General features: G+C 56.8%; 1 protein-coding gene across 1 annotated transcript in view; it reads right to left on the bottom strand.

The window, feature by feature from the left end:
• Nucleotides 1-1,748: 1,748 nt before the first annotated feature.
• The window catches only part of MLXIP (MLX interacting protein), a 63,108-nt gene continuing 51,734 nt past the window's right edge, over nucleotides 1,749-13,122 (bottom strand). The window contains exons 4-17 of the mRNA XM_023739190.1: nucleotides 11,434-11,523; nucleotides 10,956-10,997; nucleotides 10,455-10,626; nucleotides 9,708-9,797; nucleotides 9,106-9,197; nucleotides 7,538-8,183; nucleotides 6,983-7,104; nucleotides 6,669-6,846; nucleotides 5,103-5,230; nucleotides 4,400-4,516; nucleotides 4,135-4,262; nucleotides 3,864-3,987; nucleotides 2,774-2,903; nucleotides 1,749-1,889 (exon numbers count right to left, since the gene is read on the bottom strand). Of these exons, the coding sequence (XP_023594958.1) occupies nucleotides 1,768-1,889; nucleotides 2,774-2,903; nucleotides 3,864-3,987; nucleotides 4,135-4,262; nucleotides 4,400-4,516; nucleotides 5,103-5,230; nucleotides 6,669-6,846; nucleotides 6,983-7,104; nucleotides 7,538-8,183; nucleotides 9,106-9,197; nucleotides 9,708-9,797; nucleotides 10,455-10,626; nucleotides 10,956-10,997; nucleotides 11,434-11,523 (2,181 nt within the window). The 3' untranslated portion in view covers nucleotides 1,749-1,767. The remainder of the gene's footprint in view (nucleotides 1,890-2,773; nucleotides 2,904-3,863; nucleotides 3,988-4,134; nucleotides 4,263-4,399; nucleotides 4,517-5,102; nucleotides 5,231-6,668; nucleotides 6,847-6,982; nucleotides 7,105-7,537; nucleotides 8,184-9,105; nucleotides 9,198-9,707; nucleotides 9,798-10,454; nucleotides 10,627-10,955; nucleotides 10,998-11,433; nucleotides 11,524-13,122) is intronic.

Below are 13,122 nucleotides of genomic sequence, written 5' to 3'. Positions count from 1 at the left end.
TCCCTTTTGACCTTCGAGGAATTCTTACCAAGGTCTTCACCTTTTGAGGAGTGACCTCATGCTCCTCCTGGGATGGAGGGAGAATTCTGTGGCCATTTCCCAGAGAACCACTGAGGACCAGTCCACTGCCTGAGGCTCAGCCCTCAGGAAGGTTCTGGAAGCCTGCAGACACGGTCTCTGGGATGCTGAGGTGGCACCTCCATGCTGATCTCTCTTGTGCAGGGCTGAAGCACAGACAGGGGAGCGGGAGAGACAATGCCAGGCCGATGGTGGACAGACAAAATCCTTCTCTTCTCTGTCCCCCATGAGCCCAGGGGGAGAGGCTGGGTCCCTCTGAGCAGAGGCCTCGGGGAACCAGAGGGGATTCTGAACACTACTGAACTTCAGGAGGCCCCCACAGCGCCCCTCATCCCACGGCTGCGGGCTCCCCCAAAGCCACCCCAGACTCCCGCACCACCAGCACTGGCACTGCCCGCTGCTGCTCCGGGTGTCCCAGTGGGACATTAAATCAGTCTCCAGGGAGGAGGCGCCGTGCTGGGCTTCCTGCACTTCACAGACGGCGTCCTCCCATGCAGAGGGTGAGCATGGCCAGGACCAGCCCTTCTGCGGCTCCTCCATCCACCCTTTCCTCGCTCCCAATTGCAACACACACTCCAGAATGGCCCATTATCCTTAGCCATCTCCTACTCTGAGCAGATGTGATGGCACAGCTTGACAGTCTGACCTGTGACCCCAGAGATGACACAAGGGTTGGCCCCTCAGAGGGCTGCCAGTCCACACTCAATTCCTTCATCAAAACAAAAGGCAGGGCTGACTTTGGGCTCGGTGACATCTTTGGTCCAGAACTGCTATGGTTTGGGGTTCCAGCTGCGTGATGGCAGACAGTGGCCAGGCCGAGGACAGCGAGGTGGAGCCCAGTCCTTCAGAGGCTTCAACTTGAGGGTAGGAGCTTCCATTCAGCACTCCTGGCTCTTCGAGGCCGCAGCTTAGGAGCAGTGGAGAACCCGGGCAGAAGGGCCATGCGTGAGGTGACCCTGAGGGGCCCTGGGTAGAATCCCGCCCGTGGTTCCCAAGTCAGCAAGGCTATGCGCACGCAGTGGCAAAGGAAGCAGACTCCGGTAGATTGGCTCACCACTCAGTGTCCAGGCCAGAGCATAGCCCTGCTGCTCCTGCTTCCATCCCGCCCCCGTGCATTCACACCCACACTGTGCTCTGGTGCTCCACGGTCTCTGAAGAAGGCACACCCCTGGCAGCCCACCATGCCTGAGCCTGAACTCAAGGCCAGCTCTCCCTATAAGGATCAGCCTCCGACCACTGCCTCAGCGGGACCCACCACTGAGCAGGAGGGGAGAACTGCAGCTCAGACGGAGCTGGGAAGTGCCCTCAGCGTCACCTATCCTGAAGAGCAGGCTGTCTTCTCCCATCCAGATATTCCATTCGTGGCTGCATGGGCCTCCCCCTGGCAAACCACCGGCCGGACAGGACTAGAGACAGCAGGCGTGTCCCTTTGTCCGGGCTCCCTGAGGGCAAGGGACTGAGGTCACTGAGTGAGAGAATTCACAGCAGAGGGCGCCCAGACCTGGGCTACTGCTGTTAGCAGGACCCAAACCTGCTGTGGACCTGAGCGTGGTATTTGGGGCGGCCCAGGGGACCATCAGGGTGGGAGGGGGCCCTGAGGCTCTGCGTCAGGAGCGGCTGGGGGCGCGGCCCCCTCTCCAAAGGCAAGGGTCTCCATGGAATCTCATGCAGCTGCATGCCAGCTAAGCGCTAAGACTCGCCCATTCTCTTGCCAATTCTGGTGACGGCCTCAGACGCCTGCTCTGGCAGCTGGGCTGGGTCTGTCAGAATGGAGGTGGTGGTACTCAGGCGGCGGAGGGTGTTCAGCACCACTGCAAGACAGGAGTGGGGGTGAGCCGGGAGATGAGCACATGCCGCCCTGCGAGCCCAGGGTCTTGTATGTGTCCTGCGTACACACCCCATGTGGTGACTTTTCTGCACTGCAGTGTGGGAACCACTGAGCTGGACTGAAGGAAGGAGAGATGGAAGGCCTACGCTGACGCCTGGGCACTCACATCTTTCTGCCTTTAGGATACTCCAAAACTCTAGTGGGAACTGTAGACAGGTGAAGAACCCTAAATTGTTCCTGCTTGCCACAGGCTTTGCTCCACTTGTTTTAAGTTTCGATAGCCTTAATCTGGATCCCTGGGTGGTGCAAATGGTTAATTCACTTGGCTGCTAACCAAAAGGCTGGAGATTCAAGTTCCACCTGGAGGTGCCTCAGAAGAAAAGCCTGGTGACCTACTGCTGAAAAATCAGCCACTGAAAGCCCTATGGAACAAAGTTCTACTCTGACACACATGGGGCTGCCATGAGTTGGAACTGACTCCATGGCAACTGGTATAGGCTTAACATATGAAAATAGCTCTGTAAGTTATTACAAGAGTTAAACAAGAAAACATACTGGAAAGCACCTGATCCAGGGCCTGGCAAATAGCAGGTGCTCAATAAACAGAGGCTGCGTTTGGTCAGAGTGACACACACCCTGACTGTAGGAAGCCAAGGTGAGGACCTCGGAGACCTGCTTCCCGCTTCTCCAAGTGGCCTTTCTGGCTCAGGGCCACCTGACTGGTGCCGTTCTCGGGCCCTGGGCATTGTTCATGGGGCTCCTTACAGGGGTGGTCTCGGTTTTCTTAGGTCCTGCCCTCAGCTAAGGGCCTCCAGGATTGGCACCCAAGGTTTGTTAGGTCCCCCACTCCGGCCCTGCCGCACTCACTTGGCCTGAGGATGGGCAGGGAGCAGCGCTGGTCAAGCCAGAACAGTGCCGTCCGGTGGAGCTCCTCCAGGCTGCTGGTGGACACCATCCCCTTGAAGGACTCAAACAGTGGCTTGATGATGATACTGAACTGCACGACACTTCGTTAAAGAAAAGGTCTGTGTGAGGGAGGCCCAGGACGTGTAACAAATTCCAGTCATGAGCCAGTCTCCCTGTTACTGGTTTCCCTCGGGACTGGCCAATAATTGTCCACAGAGAATTAAGAAAACGAGAGGGCGAGAGAGTGCTCTAGCCAAGGTAACAGCATCCTCACACTGGCTGTTTGCATCTGACCGGTCGTAACCCCCGAGCAGGCAGGGAACGGGGATGGGGTGGGTCCTTGAGTCGGGAATGGGTCGTCGTACGTGATGTGAGCATGGCAGGAACACCGCAGGCAGAGATGGAGGCGGGTGCCTGTCTAGACAATGCCGGTCTCGTGTTAAACGTGGCAGCTCTTGATCATACTCAGCATGTCTCCCAATCCCCTGAGAAAACGGGCTCAGAGAAGGCACGAGGCCCATCTCCTCAGTGCCTCACCCTGACCCGGGACCATGCCCACAGTCCCCACTCTGCAGCCATTTTACCAAGATGCATCTGACTCATGCCAGCTGCAGCAGCTGTGTGAACGGTAAGGGCCCAGGACCAAACAGTGAAGCTCCACCCTTCTTGGTGTCCCGTCTGCCCCAGCGGGGTGGTGCGTACCCTCCTGGTGCTGCCAGGATCACTGAGCCTGCTGCCGGCTCTTGGGGTCCCTTCCCCTTCCCACGTTGCTGCTCTGAAGTGGCTGAGCACTCTGTTTACTTCTCAAGGACCCGTTCTGTCTCCCAGACCTTCCTGCAAGGCGCCCAGGAAGCCCCAACCCTGACTCAGTGGCGGACAACAGCCCCACCCCACACCGCAGGCCAGGCTCACTCTCTCCTCTGAGACAGGAAGAAGCTCGGGGACACAACACACCCGTCTACAGATAACCTTTCTCAAGAGAAGAGAGGGTCAGTGCCTGCTTTTTCACTGCACTGGCTGGGGGTGGGGGAACCAAGAAAACCAAAGATACAATCCAGAACTTCCAATTCTGCAGGGTGCGGCTCTTCACGTATTCGTCAAACATGTCTTTCATGTGATCGAACTGGCGTCGGGTGACAGGGACACCGGTGGCAGGGAGCAGCTGCTGGCAGGAGCTGAAACAACAAGGGGCACACTTTGGAGCAGCTGGGGGCAAATCAGGGCCCGGTGGCTGGTGCCTTGTCGGGCCGGCCGCCTGGGGCTGCAGTGTGGAGGAGAGGAGAACCCTCGCCTGCCTGGCCTGGCACCACCCACAGCCTCACATGATGGTGGCATTGAGCGCCTCGATCTCCTCCCGCAGCCGCCGGGCCTCCTCCTGCAGCTGGCTCCTCTCCTGCTGCAGCTTGGTGATGTACTCCACTGTCTTCTGCAGGGTGATGGCGTGGCTGGTCTGCGGTGGGGGGCAGGCGGGTCAGGGGCAGCACCCCAAGGGAGCCTGGGTTCCCCGGCACTAGCAGCAGCTCAGCACAGCGCAGAAGGCGGTTCCGGCCAGCTCCCCAGCCACCCCTACACACTCAGTCAGCTTACCAGCTTGGAATTATTAGAAATCAGACTATTCAGGGTGTCAAAGCCGATCTTGATGTTGAAGCGCCTCTTCTGCTCGGCTGAAATGTGCTTCATCTGCCGGTTCTGTTGGGGAAAAGGCTGTCACTCTTGACACGGGTCAGGCTGGCTGGCCATACACCAGGCCCAGTCCTGAGCACGTCCCAACCCCATGCGAGGCCTTGGGGCAGGTTATGACCCAGGGGCGCCCACCAGGCCAGGCTACAGAGGGGTGTGGAGGGAGGGAGGTGACCAAGAGCTTGGCTGCTCCCACTAGGAGACACGATGGGGCAAGACAGGAAACGCTGGGACACCATCGCTGCCAAGTGCAAGGAGCAAACCGGTAAGCGGCCATCAGATAAATGTGCTGAGTGCGCTTTTGGACTGAATGTCCAATCTCCCATCTCCTGGCCCTGTTTTTGGCTCTGGGCTCGAGCCCATGCAGAGGTCTCCGACATGCCCAGCACTCCCACTGGGCAGATTGTGGGGAGGCCAGCTAGTGGGCGGGTAATCGAAAGGCTGATGTAATCCTGAGATTAAAGCAGCAACCCCCAATATGCCTAATGCGCCCCAGACCGGTGCAGCCGGCTGCTCTGTGGGTGTGCTTTCCAGCAGTTCCCTAGTGAGGGTACAGCTGACCCAAAGGCTCCTCCCCACCCTCCCGAGGGAATCCAGCCCCGACAGATACCTTTAACACTGCCACATTCTTGGGGTCTGCAGGAGATTTCCCTGAGCAGTTGTTCTGGGGAGACTGGGGGCTGGGGCTCTGTTCAGACGCACATGGAGAGGCCTGCCCAGAGCTGGGGCACTCGCGACCTGAGAAGACCGGAGACTCATCTTGGGAACAGAGCTCGGGAACTGTATGCGGCAAACAGGGCCAGAAAGGCTTTCCCCAACAGCAGTCTTCACAGACCAGGGAAACCTGACAAGTCCCAAGACTCAGAACCTTGCTTGTAACTCCAAGGGGCTCTAAGCAAAAAGAGATACACTCTGGCCTAGATAAATGCGGTGCCCAGCTGCCCCAGGTGTCAAGACGATGAGCAGGCGTGGCCTGGGCTCAGCCCGTCCGACTCAGCCACCTAGAAAGCTGCCTCCAGCACCCTGCGTGCCAGTATGTCTGTAAGGCTGTCACCCTGTGCAGTAAGGACATGGGTGTGTTTTCATTCTTTAAATTCTACGTGTATGTCTTCTTCTTTTTACCACACCCACCTCTGAAGTTTTCTCATTAGAAAAGCAAAGGCATCCTTTCACCCACACAGAGCGTGACGGAAAGGCCTGTGGCCGAGGCAGCCGTGCTCCCATTCCTGGGATCTGTGTAAGGGACACCCTAGGGCGATGTGGTGGCTCCCTCTGGGAGCCATTCCATTTTACTGCAGCAAAGGGCCTGCAGTTCATCACTCTCCACCACATGGATTTTCCCCAGTGACCTCCAGCCGGCATCACAGAGAACTGTGACAGTGCACCAGTGTGATGCTCCGTGGACGAGGCACGGCGTGGCCCAGCCTCTCCCTCGGGACCATGCTGAAGGCCTTGCTCTCTGAAACCCTGCTTGGGCAGGTCCCCACACTGTCCACTCCTTTCACGTTGGAGACCTTTCCTCACCGGGCCTTCCTGACACACAAGGAAGACAACGGTTTGCGTGGAGCTCCAGAGCAGCAATGCCAAGGCACCAGCTGGCCCTGCTGTCTCTCCAGACGGCAGGTGGGCAGTCAGCCCTGTCCTGAGCGCCTCGCCAATGCTAAAGTGGGCCCGCAGACGTGAAGTGCTCGGATCACCGTGAGGCCGGTGCTGAGAAGAGGCTAGCGGCCTCAGGGGCCACGGCTGCTCCTCAATTCCTTTCTGGGATGAGAACTGGCAGCTCAGGGCCAGCCACTTCTGAAGCAGTTTAAGAGTATTATCCCCAGGGCGCCAGCTGCCTACACCCAGCACATCTGCTCCCCTCCTGCCTCAGTTGGTCCGACTGCTGCCTATCCCGACGCTGCTGAGCAAGGGCCTGAGATCTCACTGCCCCATCCTGAGGACCAAGCCCAAGCCTGAGGACTCCCATGCTGGACCTCACAGCCCAGGGCGGGGCGGGGGGCACCCACGCTGGACCTCATAGCCCGGGGTGGGGGGACACCCACTGCACCCATGCTGGATCTCACAGCCCGGGGCAGGGGGATGCCCACTGCACACACGCTGGACCTCGCAGCCCAAGGGGGCCACTCCTGTGCTCCTGACAGAGCCCCACCATCCCACTGGAGTGAATACTCACTGGGACCCGCACTGGGAAGCTGGGGGCCACCCCCATGCATTGGGCCCTGCTCGCCCTTCACCAGGGTGTCTGGCACGGTGCCTGGGGAGAAGAGCCGGGAGATAGGAGGCTGGCTGCCAGGGGTGTGGCCAAGGTCTGCCACCAGGATGCTGCTGTGGAACTCTGTGACTCCAGGTGCCTATAGTGACACAAAGAGAATGGTCACCCGACCGCAGGCACGTGGCAAGGCAGGAGACCAGTCATGTTACAAGGGCAGAGAGGGTCTGCCTAGGGCCCCGGCCCCTCCCCACAATAAGCAAGCCCGTGCTTCTCACCCTGGCAATGGTGGCGGGTGCGATGACCACATTTGACTGGGACACGGTGGAAGCCAACATCCCTTCTCTCTTCAGAGGGCCTGAGGTCATAATCACTGCTTGTGGTTGTCCTGGAAAGGCAGCTGACAGAGCAGGGGAGGGTGAGGGCCCCGGGCCATGCAGTGGCCGGCCTGGCTCTAGAGCCTGCACCCCAGTTACCACTGAGCAGGAACAGAAGGAACAGACGACCCCTCCTGCCACTGAGACGCTTGGCCCTCAGCGCAGGGAAAGACAAAGCCACCAGGGTGGCAAAAACACTTCTGCAACTTGTCCCTCAAGGGGACAGACTACAGACCCAGGAATGAGATGGTCAGGACCGTGGGTTTTCAAACTGTGGGTGAGATCAACTTAAAGAAAAAAAAAAGATATCAGCTAGAAGAGACCACACATCTGTATTATTTCATGAAACTTGTGTTTCACTGAAACATGGGTGTGGGGGTGGGGGACATGGCTTCCTGCCCTGTCTGTAAGACCTGGGAAAACAATCATCCTCGGCTGCAGCTCCACTTGACTCACCTGGGGTGATGCAAGCGTTCTTCAACACCAAGGAGACAGGCTCTGGTTTGGGAGCAGGCACTATTTTGGGGGGATGCTTGGGCCTCCCCCCAGTCAAGGAAACAGGTTTGGGGGGCACGAAAGTTAAATGGGGTTGGCAGGGTCCAACCATTGGTGGCTGGATGACAGAAGACAGCGCCAGGCCACAGGATGAGGCTGAAGGGGTGGGGGGATGCGTGGTGATCACCAGGCCCTGGCTGTGGCTGAAGGTGGTGGCGGAAGCGTCATGAGTGAGGGTGGCAGAGGCCGTGTGGGTGATGACAGAGGGGGGTTTGCTAACTCCAAACTTCTGTGCCTGCAGGAAGGCGGGGGTTGCTGGGGGACTCAGGGCGGGAGCAGGAGTTAGTGGTAATGTGGGTGAAGCAGGTGTAGGGGCAGGGCTAGGAGGGAGTAAGGGCATGGTGAAGATGGGAAGGAAGGGCTGGGGAACGCTCAGCGGGGGATCCAAGGCGCCAAAGTCTGTGGGCTGGACGTAAGGGTCCCCAGTGCGGGGGCCGTGGTCACAGCTCTGCTGCTCTGAGGGGTCCAGAGAGGCAGTGGCAGTGGGGCCAATGAAGCTGTCCTGGAGGCTCACAGTGGGGAGAGTAGCAGTTGGCAGGATGTTCTCCTGAGAAAGGAGAAGGAAGAAGAGAGAACAAAGGCTGGGGTCAGACATTCCCTTTCGCTTTCTGGCGCTATACACCACCAAGTCCAACAATGTGTGCCGGACGCCGTGACAAATCCCTGGACAGAGGGACAAGAAACCGCCTCCCCTCATCACACTGATCTCGGGCACAGATCTGCATTTCCCTGGGCATCTGCAGGCTCCAGTTTCCATCAGGAACCAACACTAGCACCGAGCTCGGACGGCAACTGCTCCATGGCCTATCTGGTTTCTCCAGCCCAGCAGGGTCTCCCCAGGGCCTCTGCCACCTTCCATTACAGGACAGAAGCAGCCTGGATCACAGCTGCCTCATGGGGTCCCCAGGACAGTTTCATGTGTCAACTTTTAGAGAGGTCACCTCCTCCTCAATGGGAGAGGCCACGAGAAATCAATTGTTCCGATCCCAGTCTCCCCAGAAGACACTCTCCCCAGAGCCAGATGGAAGAAGGCAGCGCTGGGTTAGTGGACTCTCACTGGATATGAGTGCAGCCCCAGAGCGCCTTACAGATGGGGAACCACGCCTCACTCAGCCCTGTGGCCTAGCGCCTGGGAACAAGCTTCTGCTGATTGCTGAGCAAAAAGGGAAAGAAGTATAAGAGCTTCTTTTTATGAATGGTCTGTGTTTTCTGTCTAGCTAATCCCATCTTAACTGGTCACAACAGAACTGCACACGGGATACGGGGAGCCCTGGGCAAGCACACGTGCTTCCTGAAAGAGCTTCCACGTCACAGACACCGAAGGGCACTCTCAGAGGGTTAGGGGAACTTCTTCATACATTACACATGAGTCAGTACACAACGGGGCAACCCCGAGTGCGCTAATTACGACCGTGCGGTCCTGCCCTGAGCTGAGCCCTGGCGCACAGCTCTGAGAACGAGCCTCATACCTGAGCAGGGAGGCGGATGGGATCGGGTGCAGGGGCAGGGGTGGGGGTAGGCAGCATGGAGCCAAACATGGAGCGGCTGGAGGAGAAGAGGTCTGAAAGACAAAGTTGGGGGACTTGTGAGCTTCTTGTGCCCATCATTCCCAAGGTCCAGACTAAGCAGTGACCCCGCCCGACCCAGAAGAATGCCACACCCTGCCGTAGAGAACTCTGCAGAGGCGCCCTTGTCGGAATCACACATGCTGGCAACGAGTCTGGGCTCTGGAAGACTCTCAGTCCCGCTCTTACAGCCAGCTCTTTCGTGCAGGAAACCGCTGTGTGGTGGCTGTGTCATGAGTGCCCCCTGCTGCCTAGACGGGGAACTGCTCGCACCCAGGGCCAAGCCTAAGGCTCAGCGACAGAACGCAGATTTCTTAGAGAATACTGTCCCAGAAAAACTTCCCAGGCCTTGCAGCTACGATGGAAGAAAGGTTTAGCTTTTCCCAAATTCTCAGTCTGCCCCCTGCCCATTCTACCCAGTTCTCTCTGAAAGGGAAGCCTCAATCTGCTTCATCCTGGTAAAGGGAGATCCAGGTAGTGGCCGTGCTCTCTGTCCCAGTGCTCACCCTGAAAAGGCTCGAACGTGTCCACGAAGTCCAGGTTGGGCTGCAGAGGAATCAGTCCCGGCTGGATCATGTCTGCGTTTCCCAGATGTGCTGTGGGAATCAGACAGGAGAGAGGTGTCATTCTGCCTTCTCAGACAATGCGGTAGAACAGAGAAACAGGACGGAACAGAACTTCCCGGCCCTGCTCACGTTCTAGATCCTTTCCAGGGGAACTGGTGGGGGTGTCTACCTCTGCAGGTTCCTGGCCATTCTCCCCTCAGAAGGCAGGAGAGAAAGGTCAGTGGGGTATCAGGGAATGGACACCTCCAGGAAGCTGTGAACAGCTAAGCAGAGATCCCCTGGCTCGATGGCTCCTCCCTCAGGGCTCAGCTCTCAGACCGCACGCCCCCAGGCGAGAGTCCATGCCCAGGACAGCTCCCAATTTCTCTAGTGAGTCACACCCCCAGCTAGGGGGCAGCATCAGAACTACGATGTTGATCCAGACCATTCCCAGGTGTCTGTTCTCACAGTGGCACTGAGGGACTGGCAGCTGCCCAGACAAGGCTCCCCTGCAGCCCCCACCCCACCAAGGACACATAGCCTCCTGTCAAACAGGGCTGTCCACTCTTTCACCTCCTCACACGCCTGCCCTAAGCCAGTGACCTGCAGCAGGCCAGAGCCGGGCCTGAAATGAAGCCTGGCCCGGGGGCCTGGTGGGGAAGGAAGAGCAGCAAGGTCTTCAAGTTCAAAGGACTCAGGGGCGGTCACCTATTTCCCGTGGGTTAGGCCAAGCCACAGGCTGGTGTGAAGACAGCGTGGAGAAGAGGGTGTCGCTGAACTCGGACATGAGCATGTCTGTGTCCAGCAGCGGGTCCTCCTCCATGGGGACCGGGGTCTTCCATCCATCCCCATGTTTGTGCCAATAGAGCGTGTCATCATCCTACCTCACAGAAGGGGAGGAAAGGTGAGAGAGGCAACGTAGAGCTTGGGATTCCCAGCCTCATGGTGCTGGGGACCATGCTGCAAGGGGCTGCACTGTGAGGAATGAGGTGAGCGGGGAGAGGAGTTCAGTCCAGCCCACCCAGAAGGTGAGGACTGGGCTGTCCTGGGCCCCTCACCAGGCCTTCCCGTGAGGAGAGAGGTGGCCCCTTCTCTAGCCTAAGGGGGAGTCCAGGTGCCCCCACCCCCATCCACTGCAGGGCTCACGGCTCTCTGTTGTCAGTGGAGGCTCCCGGGAGGGGTGCTCCAGCTTCCCCGGAGCATACCCACCTGTGCCAGGCTGGACAGGTCCTCATCCTTGTGCTGCTGTAGCTACGGGGAAGGGAGAGGGGATGAGGTCGTCCCCTTAGGCCCTGGGTGGGGTCAGGCCCTCAGCCACACCTCCCAGGGAGCAAGGGACCTCTCGGGACATCTTCTGGAGCTCTGGGAGGCAAGAAAGGAGAGGGAGGCTGCCCCTGCTATCCCCAGGCCAGTGCCTGGCACATAGGAGATTCTTAGCCAGCGTGGAATCAACAGCCCCAGTCCATAGCTGGGGAAACCAAGAACAAAGGCCATGTGACCGCGGCAGGCCTAGCGCTCAGGCTGAGGCCAGAGCCTTGGATCCCTGCCTTCTCCTTGACTTCGCAGCCCCACGCGGGGGAGCTTGAAGCCTCTGGCACTGGGAGCTAGTGCCCTGAACGGGACTCTATTCCTTCCCTCCCCTGCGGGGCCTTCCCGAATGTGCTCTTTAGGAGCCAACGCTGGATACCCTTTTCTTGAAATAGGTTCTCCACTTGTGGTATTCCCTGATGACAATCTCAATGCGGCTTTTCCAGTACTTCCCTTCTGTGGTGATGGCCTGTAGCAGGAACAGAGGGTAGAATAAAAAAGTTTCTTGGCTGATTACCACAACTCAGCAAGTAAAAAGAAAAGAGTTAGAAGCTGGAAGTCCGCGTGGATGCCAGCTCAGAATGGATTCATGTTGTCACTCACAAAGCGCACCACATCTCCCTCTCGTCCGTACCACAACTGGCCCTCCAGCTGAACCTGCACTTTCAGGACCTAAGCTCTCCCAGGGGCCTCGGCGGACCACTCTTGGGAAGCCGGGCTGGAAGTCCAGGGCAGAGCTGAACGCTTGCGTGGGGAAGTAGGGCCGTTCTACCCCAGCCTTTGAGGAACCTGCAGAAACTCACGGCGGCCCCTTTCCTACTTCCAAAGGGTAAAACATAATGGCCAATCACAGAATCTCAGCATCTAATCTAGACCTCCGTGCATCTAATCCAATCTTTCCATCACGGGAGGCATAAATCCCTTTCACAGTATCCCTTAACTCATCTGCTTAGAGACTTCTCCCTGCCCCCTCTTCCCAGCTGCTGCTGAATTGATTCAGACTCATGGCGACCCAATGCGTGTCGGGGTAGAACTAGGCTCCACAGGGTTTTCAATGGCTTAATTTTTCAGAAGTACATCACCAGGCCTTTCTTCTGAGGCACCTCTGGGTGGACCTGAACCACCAACCTTTCGGTTAGCAGCTAAGGGCATTAACTGTTTGACCACTCAGGGATGAAGAATTCACCACTTCCTCAGATAGCCCACCTCACTTTTAGATTCCTTTTTTTTTCTTCTTCTTTTGGTTGGAGTATTTTAAAGCAAGTCCCAGGTATCATATCATTTCATACATGAATACTTTAGTGTGTGTCTCCAACTGTAAGGAACCTTTTCTTAAGCATGATTACAATATTATCACCATACCTAACAAAATGATATTTCTTAATATTGTCTAATATCAGAACATGTCCAACTGTCTGAAAACTGCCTTTCACTAAGTTACTTTTTAGATTGGGTGTTTTTTCCTTGTATCAGAAAAGATGTGCTTGAACAAAACTACAACAATGCAGAAGAGTATGAATGAGCGAGAGTCTCCCCTCCTCTGCCACCCTACTCGACCCCACTCCCCGGAGTATCCTCTGTTAAACGACTTCTGGGTATCCTTCTAGACATTTCCTATGCATGTATAATCAAAAAGAAACACACTTTTGGTTCACTGTTCAGCCTGGGACTGGACAGCCCCGTAAAACCAAATGAGACTAACGAGGAACAGGAGTCCAGTGACAAGGGCCAGAAGGCAGAAGGGGACAAGGAAGCTGGTGATAGGGAAACCAAGGTTGAGTAAGGATATTGTTGATGTGTTGTGAAATTGTTAACCATTGTCATAGGGCAACATTTGTAGTAACTGTTAAATGAGAAACTATTTTGTTCTGTAAGACTTCATCTTAAGTGAGAATAACAGCACCAATTGGAAGAGCGTAGTCAAGGTCACTGAACTGTGCATGTAGAAGTTTTTGAAATGGTGTATCTTTGGCTATGTGTATTTTCACCAAAAAACAAAATGTTGTGAAGTTAGAGGGTTGATATGTTGTGGGGCTGTTAACCAATGTCATAAAACAACATGTGTACT

This window comes from Trichechus manatus, unplaced genomic scaffold, assembly GCF_000243295.1.
Source record: "Trichechus manatus latirostris isolate Lorelei unplaced genomic scaffold, TriManLat1.0 scaffold00131, whole genome shotgun sequence".
Taxonomy (NCBI): domain Eukaryota; kingdom Metazoa; phylum Chordata; class Mammalia; order Sirenia; family Trichechidae; genus Trichechus; species Trichechus manatus.
Note: the sequence above shows the minus strand (reverse complement) of the source record. Positions and strands in the feature narration are given on the sequence as shown.